General features: G+C 48.5%; 2 protein-coding genes across 2 annotated transcripts; one reads left to right on the forward strand and one right to left on the reverse strand.

The window, feature by feature from the left end:
- The first annotated feature begins 1,106 nt into the window (after nucleotides 1-1,106).
- On the forward strand, nucleotides 1,107-2,105 carry LOC137456906 (olfactory receptor 14A16-like). Its single transcript, XM_068168595.1, has one exon. The coding sequence runs from the start codon at nucleotides 1,173-1,175 to the stop codon at nucleotides 2,103-2,105; it is 933 nt and encodes a 310-aa protein (XP_068024696.1). The 5' UTR covers nucleotides 1,107-1,172.
- A 10,529-nt stretch (nucleotides 2,106-12,634) lies between these two features.
- LOC137456907 (olfactory receptor 14A16-like) lies at nucleotides 12,635-13,567 on the reverse strand. The gene has a single exon (XM_068168596.1). It carries the CDS (start codon nucleotides 13,565-13,567, stop codon nucleotides 12,635-12,637), a length of 933 nt encoding a protein of 310 aa, XP_068024697.1.
- Nucleotides 13,568-13,833: the final 266 nt, after the last annotated feature.

The following is a 13,833-nucleotide window of genomic DNA, read 5'->3' on the forward strand; positions in this document are numbered from 1 at the left end:
AGAGCAGGGTCCCTGCAGCCCAGGGGCTGTGTGCTGGGGCAGGGACTGTGCTGCCTGCCAGGCTCAGCCCTCTGCCTGCCCAGGTTGCTCCACACAGTGCTGTGGGGAGAAGCTGTGGGTGGCAGGAGACAGCCCTGGCAGGGCAGGGCAGGGCAGGGTCCTTGTGCTGTGGGGAGGGAGCTGTATTGGCCAGAGCTGCTCACAGTCCTGGCTCCCCACTGGGCATTTCTGAGGAGGCTTTCCAGAAGAGCATCAAGGCAGCATTTTGCTGGAAGGGAAGGAGTCTTGGCTTTGAATGTTGATCCCCTTGGTGTGCTGGGAGGGCTTTGTGAGACTAGAGTTTGTTTCTCCACTCTAGAGAAGACTCTCATTAGCCTTTGATCTGCTTCTGAGCCCCTACACACCCAGAGCTGCCCCTGGGCAGTATCCTGCTGCTGGGAGGGGTCTGCAGGGCAGAGCTGAGCACGCAGCAGGTGGGAAGGTCTCTGTCAGCAGGGACAGGGAGGAGAGCTGGGCACAGAGAAGCAGATCCTGGCAGGGACAGGTGAGGGCAGCAGGGACTTGGGCAGTGAGGGGAGAGGGATTTGCTGTCAGAGATGCCCTGGCAAGGGGGATCAGGCACCTCTGTGCCATTCTCTGCACTGCAGACACATTTCCCAATGCAACCTTTTGCTCTCCTCTTCTACCCAGCAGAGGCAGTGCCCTCAAAGATATGGGCTCCAGGTCAGGAGTCACAACCTTGGCAGCTGACATTCATCTGAAGGCTCCTGGAGTGTGCACACAGAAGGAGGAGAAAAGCTCTTCAGTTCCATCCTGTGAGTTGCAGAGAGCACAGCTGGGTAAGGAGACGGCCTTTTTTGTTCCCATCACAGTCTGTGCAGTGCTGCAGACCTCTTCCCTGTTTCTCCACCTCTCCATTGGACTCTCACTCCGTGGGATTGGGCTGTTGGTCACTGTCTGTTCTGACACCAGAGGAATCTTCCTGGCAATTTTGGGTCCCTGCTGCATATGAAGCTGTGATCAACCATCACTGGTTGGTAGTGATGGGGAATGAGCTGATCCATTCCTCATGCAGCTCAGGGTCAGGAGTTACAATGAAGCTGAGAGAAGTGTGCCCTAACTTGTCACTGCCTTTCCCTCCTTGCACAGGTCTCCATGGGCAGAGGCAGCAGATGGCCAACAGCAGCTCCACCACCCACTTCCTCCTCCTGCCATTCCCAGGCACAAGGCAGCTGCAGCTCCTGCACTTCTGCCTCTTCCTGGCCATCTACCTGGCTGCCCTGCTGGGCAATGGCCTCATCATCACCACCATAGCCTGGGACCACCACCTCCACACCCCCATGTACTTCTTCCTCCTCAACCTCGCCCTCCTTGACCTGGGTGCTATCTCCACCACTGTGCCAAAATCCATGGCCATCTCTCTGTGGGACACCAGGCACATCTCCTATGCAGGATGTGTTCTCCAAATTTTCTTTTCAGTATTTCTAATTCAGGCAGAGTATTTTCTCCTCACCACCATGTCCTACGATCGCTACGTTGCCATCTGCAGACCCCTGCACTATGAGACCCTCCTGGGCAGCAGAGTTTGTGTCCACCTGGCAGCAGCTGCCTGGGCCTGTGGCTTTCTCACTGCTCTGCTGCACACAGCCAATACATTTTCCCTGCCCCTCTGCCAGGGCAATGCTCTGCACCAGTTCTTCTGTGAAATCCCCCAGATCCTCAAGCTCTCCTGCTCCACATCCTACCTCAGGGAACTTTGGCTTATTGTGTTCAGTGTCTGTTTATCATCTCTCTGTTTCATGTTCATTGTGGTGTCCTATGTGCTGATCTTCAGGGCAGTGCTGAGGATCCCCTCTCAGCAGGGACGCCACAAAGCCTTTGCCACCTGCCTCCCTCACTTGGCTGTGGTCTCCCTGTTTCTCAGCACTGCCTCATTTGCCTACCTCAAGCCCTCCTCCCACACTTTCCCATTCCTGGATCTGGTGTTGTCAGTTCTGTACTCAGTGGTGCCTCCAGCAGTGAACCCACTCATCTACAGCCTGAGGAACCAGGAGCTCAAGGCTGCCTTCAGCAAACTGATCACTGCGTGCTTTCAGAAGGAATAAACACTTCTGCAGAGCAGTTCTGATGTCCCTCAGTGCAGGCCCAGCCTGGTTTCTGCATTTGGTGGTGGTGCTGTTTTACTCTTTATAAAACTGCCATCCCTTTTCTTACACATTCTCTGCTGTGCTGACCAAGAATTTGTGCAGCAGGACCTCTGCTCTTTCTTTGGTTAAGAAATAAAGAACTTTTCATTAAAATTCTTTCCTGAGGTCCTTCCTCCAGAACATCATGAGAGCTTTTAGGCCAAGTGCTGTGCAGATCTGGAGGAGGGAAATAAATAAAGAGCCTTTTAGCAACAGTTTTGTTTCCTGAGTACCTTCCTCCAAGCCTCCTCTGGAGCTTCAGGGGCAGGTCCTGTGTGTGGAGGCAGAGGGGCAAAGAGTCACAGTATCACAGTATCACTTAGGTTGGAAAGGACCTCGAGGATCGTCGAGGATCATCGAGTCCAACCTATCAACACAGACCCCTGGCATACCAGCACTGCCAGGGAGCACCAGCACCTGGACTCTCTTTCCACTTCCAGCCTCTCCTGGGTCAGTGCAAGCCCTGAGTGTTGTGGCAGCTTGGTCATTGTTCTGTGACCACAGGCAGGGACAGGCCATGGGAACTACTCTGATTGAGCTGGCCCCCAAGAGCAGTTCCACAAAGACAGATGATCTGCTCAGGGCAGAGTCTGAAGGCTTAGGGCTTCATCCAAAGTTTCTCTCCAGAGCAGGCCCAAGAAAGTGTCCCAGGGATGCCAACAACAGAGAACAGCTACGGTGTGAGTGTGCAGGGCTGGGGCACACAGCAGTGACCTTACACAGACAGGCCTCCTGCAAGAGGCCTGAAGAAGCAGCAGAGGAGGCTCAGATCTGTGTCTCTGTTCACTGCACAGCCTGGGGAAGCTGTCCCATGGTAATCATCCTGCTCTAGCCACTCACCACCACCATTTCCACCACTGGGCTTTCCCCAGCTTGCAAAGTGTTTTTGTCCCCCAGTTGCAGGTCACAGGATCAGGAGGTCAGCAGTGGCTGCTGGCATTGCAAAGATGAGATGCAAGCATGAACATGGTGTGTGGGGTGAGAGGAACCTGAGTGAGCACAAACACCATCAGCTGTTGCTGGGGTACCAAGGCACCGGAGGTGTGAGGAGCCTCCCAGCCTCTGACAGGGGCAGCAGGAGGCCAGGGACACTCTGCCTGCTGCAGTGCAGAGTCTGTGTGAGGGATGGGGAAAAACTCTGTCCGAACATCTTGGGCTGCAGAAGCAGTTTATGAGGCCAGCTCAGGTGTGGACACCTGACAGAGCTCTGACATTTCTGTGTGTGACTGCAACACAAACCTCACTGCCCCAGGGAGATTCCTCTCAGGTATTCTGCACAGGCTCATTGCAAATGTTGCTGTCTGCTCACATCATCTTTCCTGGGCTGTGCCCTGAAATGTGCACAGAACCATCAGAGAGGTTCTTGCTCCTTGGAAAAGGCATCTTCAGGAAGGCCAAGAAGAGGGTGGGGCAAACTCCAGGCTGGTCACCCTCAGCACAGTTGTGGTGCTGGGTCAAAAGTGATAGGTCACATACTACTGCAGCCATCTCCAGGCCCTTGCAGGACGAGAGATCATCAAACCTGTCTGGGCAGGGGCAAGAAGGAAATGTTCTGTGCCTGGACCTCAGCCAAACCTTTGCCATGGTCTTCCATGGTCTCTGCAGAGCCAGACTGGTGACAACAGGACTATGGGAATATGGGGGCAGCGGAGATTGGAATCAATATGGCTGACCAATATGATCAAGTATTGTTTCTTTATTGTTCCAGTATTGCAGGCCTATGGTGCAGGCCTGTGGTGTGAGTATAGCACAGTAAAGTAAAGCTTAGAAGAAGAAGAGAAAGGAAAGGCAGAAGTGCGTAGCAAGGGAACTTCTACCACTTATATAAACTCGGAGTGCCCTGTTGGCATAGCTTCATTGGTTCCCTATGAGTGACCACACATCGCACTATTATAGATTATTGGTCCAACTACTAACGACACGCAAGGTTTGTTGATGCAGGTGCATGTCCTGTTGTCCCAAGATAACTGCCCATGTTTATAGCTACCAGTGTCTTGTTTTAGTTACATGCTGCAGGTACAGCACTGTTTTGCTCCACTGCTAGCTAACTCTGCATTTATGCTGAGCATGGCCAACCACCATGTCAGGCTCTAGGCCTGCACTGCCAGATAGCTCACACTGCTTGTTGCTGGCATTGCCACAAATCCCCCTTTTTGTTTTTGTGAGCAATCTGGTCATGGGAGTTCTTCTCATCCCATACAAGATGCTACTGCAAACACAGAAGCAAGCAAGGTAAAGCTAAGCTGTGTAGCAAAAGCAAGAGTCCTGTAGTGCAGCATGTCTAACAGACTGATGTAAACCATACAAGGCACAAAGCTTAAGTTGAACTAGTTACAATGCTCTACAGAGTTGGCATAATACATGGTCAAAGATAACAAACATTGTAAAGAAGAACTTAGATCTTAACAGTTCCGATCTTTACATTTCACTCCTCTTATTGACAGAGAAGACTTGATTATGCCTGAATGCATTGCACACAGAGATTGAGGCACAAATGCAATCCTTAGCACTGTCTTTTGCGATCTGCTTTAGGATTATGTTGCATCTTTATTTTCTCTAGGATGGTCAAAAATCATGAATTGTTTAATGGTAGCAAGATTTCTTTAATCTGTAAAGGTAGATCTGGCCAGGCTCTAGCTTCACAGACAGAAAACTTGCAGGCAAGCAGCAAGAGCAAAAGAGCTTCATTGCATTGCCCAATATAAAATTACACAGAATAATGTGGTTTTGCTCATCCTAGTGATTCTGATCTCTTAATGTTCACACAACAGTAAAGCAGTCACGACACTCAGTTATAAGTTAGATGCTTTCTGTTGACATCTTGGTTTATCGTGACTGTCGTTGAGGTCAGTGCTAAGCAGGTTTGCTGATTGTCATTTTCATGACAGTTGTGCCGTGTTCGTGCTGTCTTGTGGTGAGAGGGTTACAGCACATTGCAAAGTTGATGTTTCTAGGGTTACAACATTTTCTAGGGTTAATATTTCTAGGGTTACAGCATTTCTAGGGTTGCCATGAGCTATTTTTTTGCTATGGGGTATTCTCTCTTTTCCCCCTTTGTTTTTGTTAATAATCTCTACTGAGCAAAATGTAAAGATGAAACTGTATCTTCTAGGATGTCTACATTCAGAGGCACACTTAGTTAACAAGAGAGAATACAAAGTTATCAAGCAACCACAATATTCAGTCCTAATTCACACGGTGCTGTGGTACATTCTTCTGAGTGATGCTGTTTGATCCCAGATTATCATAGCAGTTATTGTGATTGATGTTTGACTGCATGGGAAATGCTGTGTGCTCATGGTCTTGATTCTTCTGCCGTTGTTTGTTGTGATGATTGCAGTTGACATGGGGTAGACATTTCTTGCTGGTGTCACTAAAAACATTTAGCTATAAAATATACATCCTCTTTTTACTTTTTTATGGGGTTTTTATGTATACTGCAAACTTTTTTTTAATTTTATTTTTTAATTGTTATATTATTTTTTGTTTATTTTAATTTTTTAGCTTTTTAAATTATTTTATTTTTTTATTTTTTTTAAACTCATTTTTAATCCATTTTTATAATTCAATTTTTTTAAAAAATTAATTACTTTTTCTATTTTTTATATAATTTGTTTTTAATTTTTAATATTAATTAATTTTTATTCTTTGTATGTTTGTTTTCTTTAATCTACTTTTTAATTTTAATTTTTTATTTCAATTTTTTGATTTTTAAATTTGAATCATTATTTTATTTTTGAAATTTTAAATTTAATTTATTTTTATTTTACTTTGATTTTTTTATTTTTTACAATTTAATCTATTTTAATTTTTTATTTATTTTTATTTTTAATTATATTTTTATTATTTTATTTTATTTTTTTATTTAATTGTAATTGTATTTCATTTTAGTTTTTAGTTTTATTTTATTTTTATTTAAATTTTTATTTTAATTTTATTCAATGTTATTTTTATTTTTTAAAATTATTTTTAAATTTAATTTTCTGTATTTTTATTTTTTAATGTTTTAATGTAATTTTTATTGTAATTTTAATGTAATTTTTTATTTTTAATATTTTTTTAAATTTATTTTTTCATTATATATATTTTTTATCTATAATTTTTACTATTCTTTGTAATTTTTTAATTTTAATCTAATTTTTTTCTTTAATTTTAGTCTAATTTACTTTTTAAAATTTTCTTGTTTTTAATTTTCATTTCTTATCTATTTATTTTATCTATTTAAAAATGTTATTTGTTAATCTTTTTTTTGTTGTTTTATATCTTTTTAATATTTTTAAAATATATTTTAATTTTTATTTTTTAATCTTTTTTCCTTTTAATTAATTTTTTTAAATTTTAGTTTTATTTTTTAGTTTTGTTTTTGTTCGCCTTGTCAAATGCCAGAACACCCAGCATTTTTACCTTCATCTCCTGAGTCAAATCTGGATTAGTATTGAATTCCGTAGGTAAGGTATCGACAAAGGAACCAAATGGCCCTGTTGGACCCTGACAAGTAGTGAGCAGCGCAGGATCAGATTTAATGTCCTGGATTCTCAGCCACTCTTTGATCACTAAATCCTGACTTAATTGTAAAGCCTCATCAGAAAGTTGCATTTGCTGATCTGAACTAGCAAAAGTCCTGCCCCAACAAGTTGGTTAGCAGTGACACCATGTAAAAGGTCTGCTGACTGCCGGGGCATAGCTTCCATGGCATTGTAAGCGTTGCCATCTATCAAGAAATTGCAAGTTCTGATATGGTGTTATTTTCAACCCTCTGCTTTCTAACATGGGTTAAAGCTCAGAGAGTATTGTCTTAGGATCTAACTTTTTTCCTTTCCTGCAGTTAGAATATCATCCATATAATGATAGATGAGAAAGTCACGATGAGTCTGTCTAAATGGGGACAAAGCCCAAGCCACATACATTTGGCACAGGGTGGGAGAATTCTGCATGCCTTGAGGCAAGGTTACCCATTGATATCATTGGGCAGGTTCTGCCTTATTAACTGATGGCCCAGTAAATGCAAACTTTTCTGAATCCTCTGGATGTGTTTCACGATACCTCTCCACTGATGCAGCACTGGATCAGTTCCCTATCCTCCCACCTCCCAGTCCCTTACACTATCGTCTCTTTGGAATTTGATTGTATTCCCTGTTGGAGTGATATGAACATGAACATGAGCCTGCAGTGTGCCTGCATGAGCCTGAACATGAGCCTGCAGTGTGCCCAGGCAGCCAAGAGGGCCAATGGCATCCTGGCCTGCATCAGGAACAGTGTGGCCAGCAGGAGCAGGGAGGTCATTCTGCCCCTGTACACTGCACTGGTTAGGCCACACCTCAAGTACTGTGTCCAGTTCTGGGCCCCTCAGTTTAGGAAGGAGGTTGACTTGCTGGAACGAGTCCAGAGAAGGACAACAAAGTTGGTAAGGGGTTTGGAAAACAAGCCCCATGAGGAAAGACTGAGGGAGCTGGGGTTGCTCAGCCTGGAGAAGAGGAGACTCAGGGGTGACCTTATCACTCTCTACAACTACCTGAAGGGAGGTTGTAGACAGGCTGATGATGGTCTCTTCTCCCAGGCACCCAGTACCAGAACAAGAGGACACAGTCTCAGGCTGCGCCAGGGGAGGTTCAGGTTGGATGTTAGGAAGAAGTTCTATACAGAGAGAGTGATTGCCCATTGGAATGGGCTGCCTGGGGAGGTGGTGGAGTCGCTGTCATTGGAGGTGTTCAGGAGGAGACTTGATGGGGTGCTTGGTGCCATGGGTTAGCTGTTTGGGTGGGTTGGATTGGTTGATGGGTTGGACGCGATGATCTTGAAGGTCTCTTCCAACCTGGTTTGGTTTATTCTAAATAAAGGTTTATTCTAAAAGTTGGTGTTGGCACATGGCCCAATCTAGACTGGGAGGGGACCATGAGATCTGATTTCTACAAGAAGAGGTTGCAGAGTGAAATGGGATGGGTCCAGTTTGTCCAGGGAGAGAGCACAGTGTGTGCTTGGAGGAGGTCTGTGGATGCATCCTGTACTGAGCGGGAGTTCAGTCTGTCCTGGGAGGGGCTCAGAGCATCCATTTTGCACTTGGAGGAATCCAGGTGGTACTGGGAGGGGGTGAGGGGATCCAGTTTTACTTCATTGAGACCCAGTCTGTCCTAGGATCATAGAATCATAGAATGGTCTGGGTTGGAAGGGACCACTGAAGTCATCCAGTGCAATCCACTCTGCAGTCAGCAGGGACATCCTCAACTGGATCAGGTTGCCCAGAGCCCTGTTGAGCCTCATCTTGAATATCTCCAGTGATGAGGCCTCAACCACCTCCTTGGGCAACCTGTTGCAGTGTTCCACCATCCTCATGGTAAAAAAACTTCTTCCTCACATCCAATCCAAATCTGCTCTGCTCTAGCTTGAAGCCATTGCCCCTGTCCCTGTAGGCCTTTGCAAACAGTTTCTCTCCATCCAGTGACCTTCAGGCACTAAAAAGCAGTTATTAGGTCTCCCCAGGGCCTTCTCTTCTTCAGTCTGAACACCCCCAGCTCCCTCAGCCTGTCCTCATAGCAGAGCTGCTCCAAGCCCCTGATCGTTTCTATGTCCCTCCTCTGGACCTGCTCCTTCAGCTCTATGTCCTTCCTCTGTTGAGACTTCAGAGCTGGATGCAGTGGACCCGGGGACCAGGGGAAGACCAGGGGAGGTCTCACCAGGGCATCATAAAGTGGCAGGATCCTCTCTCTCCATCTCTGGACATGCTGCTTTGGATGCAACCCAGGCTGCCATTGGCCTTCTGGGATGCAAGCTCACACTGCCTGCTCCTGTCCAGTTTCTCCCCCACCAGCACCCCAAGTCCTTTTCCTCAGGGCTGCTTTCTATCACCTCCTCCCCCAGCCTGTATTGATAGTGAGGATTGTTCCAGCCCAGCTGCAGGACCCTGCTCTTGCTCTTGGTGAACCTCATGAGGGTCACCTGGGCACCACCTCTCCAGCCTGTCCAGATCCCTCTGGATGCCATCCTGTCCCTCTGGCATCTCAACAGCACCACTCAGCTTGGTGCCATCTGCACACTTGCTGATGATGCCTCCATCCCTCTGTCTATAGCAGTGACAAAACTATTAAACAGCACAGGATGGGATGAGTGGAATCAGTTTTGACTGGGACAAGGCTTGGGCTGTACTTGGAGATGTTAAAGGGACCCAGTCTGAACTGGGAGATGGCCCAGACTGGACTCTGGTGTGATTAGGGTATGGAGTTGTGACTGTGACAGGGCCCAGCTAGTGGTGGGAGGGTATTAAGGACCCCAATATGTACTGGGATGAGTCTCAGACTGTACTGGGATTTGGCCAGGGCACTCAGGTTGTACTGGGATGGTTCCCAGTCTGCCTGAGAAGGGGTAAATGGATTCAGTTTGTACTGGGAGTCATCCTAATCTGGTCGTGGGAAAGGCTCAGGTGGTGCAGCTTTTCCTGGGGGCAGGCACAGTCTGTACTGGGAAGGAGCCCTGATATCTGGTTTGCACTGGGAGGGAAGCAGTTGGTAGTGGGAGGGGGCCAGGACTTCAACTTTGCTGTGGGATAAGAGCCTGTCTGTACTGGGAGGAGATCAGGAGATGCAGTTTGTACTGCGAGGGAACCCAGACTGTCTTGGTTTGGAACCAGAGTACACATGAGTTAACATGTGAAGGGATGTAGAAAGCATTGGGAAGGGACAAAGATGATCCAGTTTGTGCTGAGATCTGTTAAAAGGATGAACTTTGTAATACATGGGGACAATAACACAGCTTATACTGGAAATGGGTCAGGACCCAAGCTGCAGTACTAGAGGACACTAAGATCCAGTTTGTACCGGGATGAGGCCACATCTGTACTGGGAGAGGTTACAGGAACCATGTTTGGACTGAGTCTATACTGGAAGGGGGTCAGGGTATCCGTTTTGGACTGTGAGTGGGTGCAGTCTGTAGTGGGAGGGGGTTGGGGTATGAAGGCATGAGGAAACCTCCTGTTCTGATGGCAGTGCTGCTCTGGAGCACAGCTCTGTCCCACAAGCAGCCCGGGCCTGCAGTCCCAGCACTGCCACACAGCAGCACAGTGCCCAAGCTGCCAGAGCACTCAGGCCTTGCCCCAGCAGAGGCTCAGCACAGAGGCTCACCTTGGTGCCATCTGCACACTTGCTGATGGTGTCTTCATCCATCTGTCTATAGCACTGATAAAAATATGTAACAGCACAGGATGGGATGAGTGGAATCAGTTTTTCCTGGGACAAGGCCTGGGCTGTACTTGGAGATGTTAATGGGAGCCAGTTTGAAATGGGAGATGGCCCAGCCTGGACTCTGGTGTGCTTAGGGTATGGAGTTGTGACTGTGACAGGGCCCAGCCTGTGGTGGGAGGGGTTAAAGAAAAGTAGTATGTAATGGGTTGAGTCCCAGACTGTATTGGGACATGGCCAGGGGACTGAAGTTGTACTGGGATAGGATCCAGTCTGCCTGGCAGGGGGTAAAGGGACATAACATGTACTGGGAGGGGTCCCAGTCTGGTCCTGGGAGGGGTTCAGGTGGTGCAGCTTTTCTGGGAGCAGCCACAGTCTGTACTGGGAAGGAGTCCTGTTCTCTGGTTTGCGCTGGGAGGGATGCAGCTGGAACTGGGAGGGGGCCAGGGCTTCAACTTTGCTTTGGGATGAGACCCTGTCTGTACTTGGAGGAGATCAGGAGATGCAGTTTGCACTGGGATGGTCCCCAGTCTGCACTGGGTGATGCCATTGCATTCAGTTTCTGGGACAGGTCTTGGACTATATTGGGATGGGATCAGGGCACCAGTCTGGGCTTGGACAGGGCTTAGTCTGCACTGGGAGGGAGTCAGGAGATGCAATTTGTATTGGGAGGGGGCTCAGTCTGTACTGGTTGGAACCAGAGTACAGAGTTAACATGTAGAGGGGTGCAGTAGATACTGAGAAGGGACCAGGGAATCCACTTTGTACTGGGATGGGACCCAGAGTGTACTGTAATGGAGCAAGATGATGCAGTTTGTGCTGGGATGAGGCCATGTCTGCTCTGGGAGGGGACCACAGGGTTCAGCTGGTTTAGGAACAAGGCCCAGTCAGGACTGGGAGAGCTCAGAGGTAGGTTAAGTTTGTAGCTGGAGGGAGCCCCAGTCTGAACTGGGATGGCATCAGGGGATCAGTTTGCAGGGATGAGTCCTGGTCTGTGCTGGGATGGAATCAGGGTTTCAGGAGATGCACTTTGTACTGGGATGAGACTCAGACTGTGCTAGGAGATGGCAATGGGATCCCATTTGTACTAGGATCAGGCCACAGCTGCACTGGGATCAGGATACCCACTTTGTGCTGTGCTGGGTGCAGCTGGGACTGGGAAGGGGTCCAAGGGATGCACTTTGTAGTGGCACAGGAAACTGTATGGGAGATGGCAAAGTGATGCAGTTTGTCCTGGGATAAGACCACATCTGAGCTGGGAGAGGTTGAGGAGATGCAGTTTGTCCTGAGATGTGACCAGGTCTGTACTGGGAGGGGCTAAAAAAATAACTGTAATGTACAGGGACCAGATTTTACTGGAATGGGGCCAGGGAATGAAGCTTGTACTGGAACAGGGTCCAGGCTGTACTGGGAATGCATTTTTTTTATTGAGACAAGGCCTAATGTGTGCCAGTAGGGATGAAAGGGATCCTGTTTGGACTGGGATAGGGTACAGACTGTATTGGGAGGGCATGAGGGTGTGCAGTTTGTACTGGGATGGATGCACATGGTACTGGGAAAGGAGCCAAGGGATACATTCTGGACTGGGCTGGGACCCAGGTTGCAGTGGTAGAGGACAGTATGATCCAGTTTGGGCTGGGATGAGGCCACATCTGTACTGGGAGGGGTCAGGGTATCCAGTTTGGACTGTGAGTAGGTGCAGTCTGCAATGGGAAGCAGTTGGGGTATGAAGGCACGAGAAGACCTCCTGTTCTGATGGCAGTGATTCTCTGTCCCAGAAGCAGCCCTGGAATGTCCCTGCCTGCAGTCCCAGCACTGCCACACAGCAGCACAGTGCCCAAGCTGCCGGAGCACTCAGGCCGTGCCCCAGCACAGAGGCTCAGCAGGAGAGGGTGGAAAGGCAAGAAAGAGCAGACGAGGACAGCCCAAGCTCTGGGGCTTCCTGGCACTGCTGCTATGCTGGGACTCTGCTCCTCCACCTCTGCACACAGGCACTGCCCTGCAGCTCCACAGAAGCCTTGGAGGAAGGAACTCAGAGAAACAACTCCCTGCAGGGTCCTTTGTTCTGTTGCATACAAGGAAAACAGCTCCTCATGTCTGCAGCCTCTGGGTCACACCAGACAGGACAACACTGAACCAGAAATGGTCTGAAGACAGACATTAGTGTGGGAACAACAGTCTCACAAGGGGAACAGCAACAGCAGCAACCAGAACTCCAGCAGCCAGGCTGGGCCTACACTGAGTAACAACAGAACTGCCCTGCAGGAGAAGACAAAGACTTTATTGCTTCCAACAGCTTCCAGGGATCAGTTTGCAGAGGGCAACCTTGAGCTCCTGGTTCCTCAGGCCATAGATGAGAGGGTTCACTGCTGGAGGCACCACTGAATACAGAACTGAAACCACCAGATCCAGGGATGGGGAGGAGATGGAGGAGGGCTTCAGGTGGGCAAAGAAGGCAGTGCTGATAAACAGGGAGACCACAGCCAGGTGAGGGAGGCAGGTGGCAAAGGCTTTGTGGCGTCCCTGCTGAGAGGGGATCCTCAGCACTGCCCTGAAGATCTGCACATAGGACACCACAATGAACACAAAACAGAGAGATGATAAACAGACACTGGCCACAAGAAGCCAAAGTTCCCTGAGGTAGGATGTGGAGCAGGAGAGCTTGAGGATCTGGGGGATTTCACAGAAGAACTGATCCACAGCATTTCCCTGGCAGAGGGGCAGAGAAAATGTATTGGCTGTGTGCAGCAGAGCAGTGAGGAATCCCATGGCCCAGGCAGCTGCTGACAGGTGGACACAAACTCTTCTGCCCAGGAGGGTCTCATAGTGCAGGGGTCTGCAGATGGCAACGTAGCGATCGTAGGACATGGTGGTGAGGAGAAAATACTCACCTACAATCAAGAGGAGAAAGAAAAAGACCTGCACAGCACATCCTGCATAGGAGATGTCCCTGGTGTCCCTCAGGGAATTTGCAATGGATTTGGGGACAGTGGTGGAAATGGTACCCAGGTCAAGGAAGGAGAGGTTGAGGAGGAAGAAGTACATGGGGGTGTGGAGGTGGTGGTCCCAGGCTATGGTGGTGATGATGAGGCCATTGCCCAGCAGGGCAGCCAGGTAGATGGCCAGGAAGAGGCAGAAGTGCAGGAGCTGCAGCTGCCTTGTGCCTGGGAATGGCAGGAGGAGGAAGTGGGTGATGGAGCTGCTGTTGGACATTTGTGCCCTTTGTGCACAGTGCAGTAGCCAAACAGCAAAGGCAGTCACAAGTCAATGGAGCACAACCAAAGCCATTTCTCAGCCCCTGATCCAGAGACTTAAGTTCTCTTTTTGAGGAGACCTCCCTCCAGCTCTGTTGCTGGACTCTTTTGTGCTGGCTGAACATGCAGGGAGGATCAGAGACTCTTCCTGCTTACTGCTGCTGAGTCAGTCCTGCTCTGCAGCAGGTGAATGGTGGAGCAGCAAGCTCTGGTGTCCACTTCCAG

This window comes from Melanerpes formicivorus, unplaced genomic scaffold (assembly GCF_026170545.1).
Source record: "Melanerpes formicivorus ecotype bairdi unplaced genomic scaffold, bMelFor1.0.p_v2 SCAF_142, whole genome shotgun sequence".
Lineage (NCBI taxonomy): Eukaryota > Metazoa > Chordata > Aves > Piciformes > Picidae > Melanerpes > Melanerpes formicivorus.

Bases quoted from the DNA above. Each gene is read 5' to 3' on its own strand.
- LOC137456906 (XM_068168595.1), top strand. From the start codon at position 1,173: ATGGCCAACAGCAGCTCCACCACCCACTTCCTCCTCCTGCCATTCCCA.
- LOC137456907 (XM_068168596.1), bottom strand. From the start codon at position 13,567: ATGTCCAACAGCAGCTCCATCACCCACTTCCTCCTCCTGCCATTCCCA.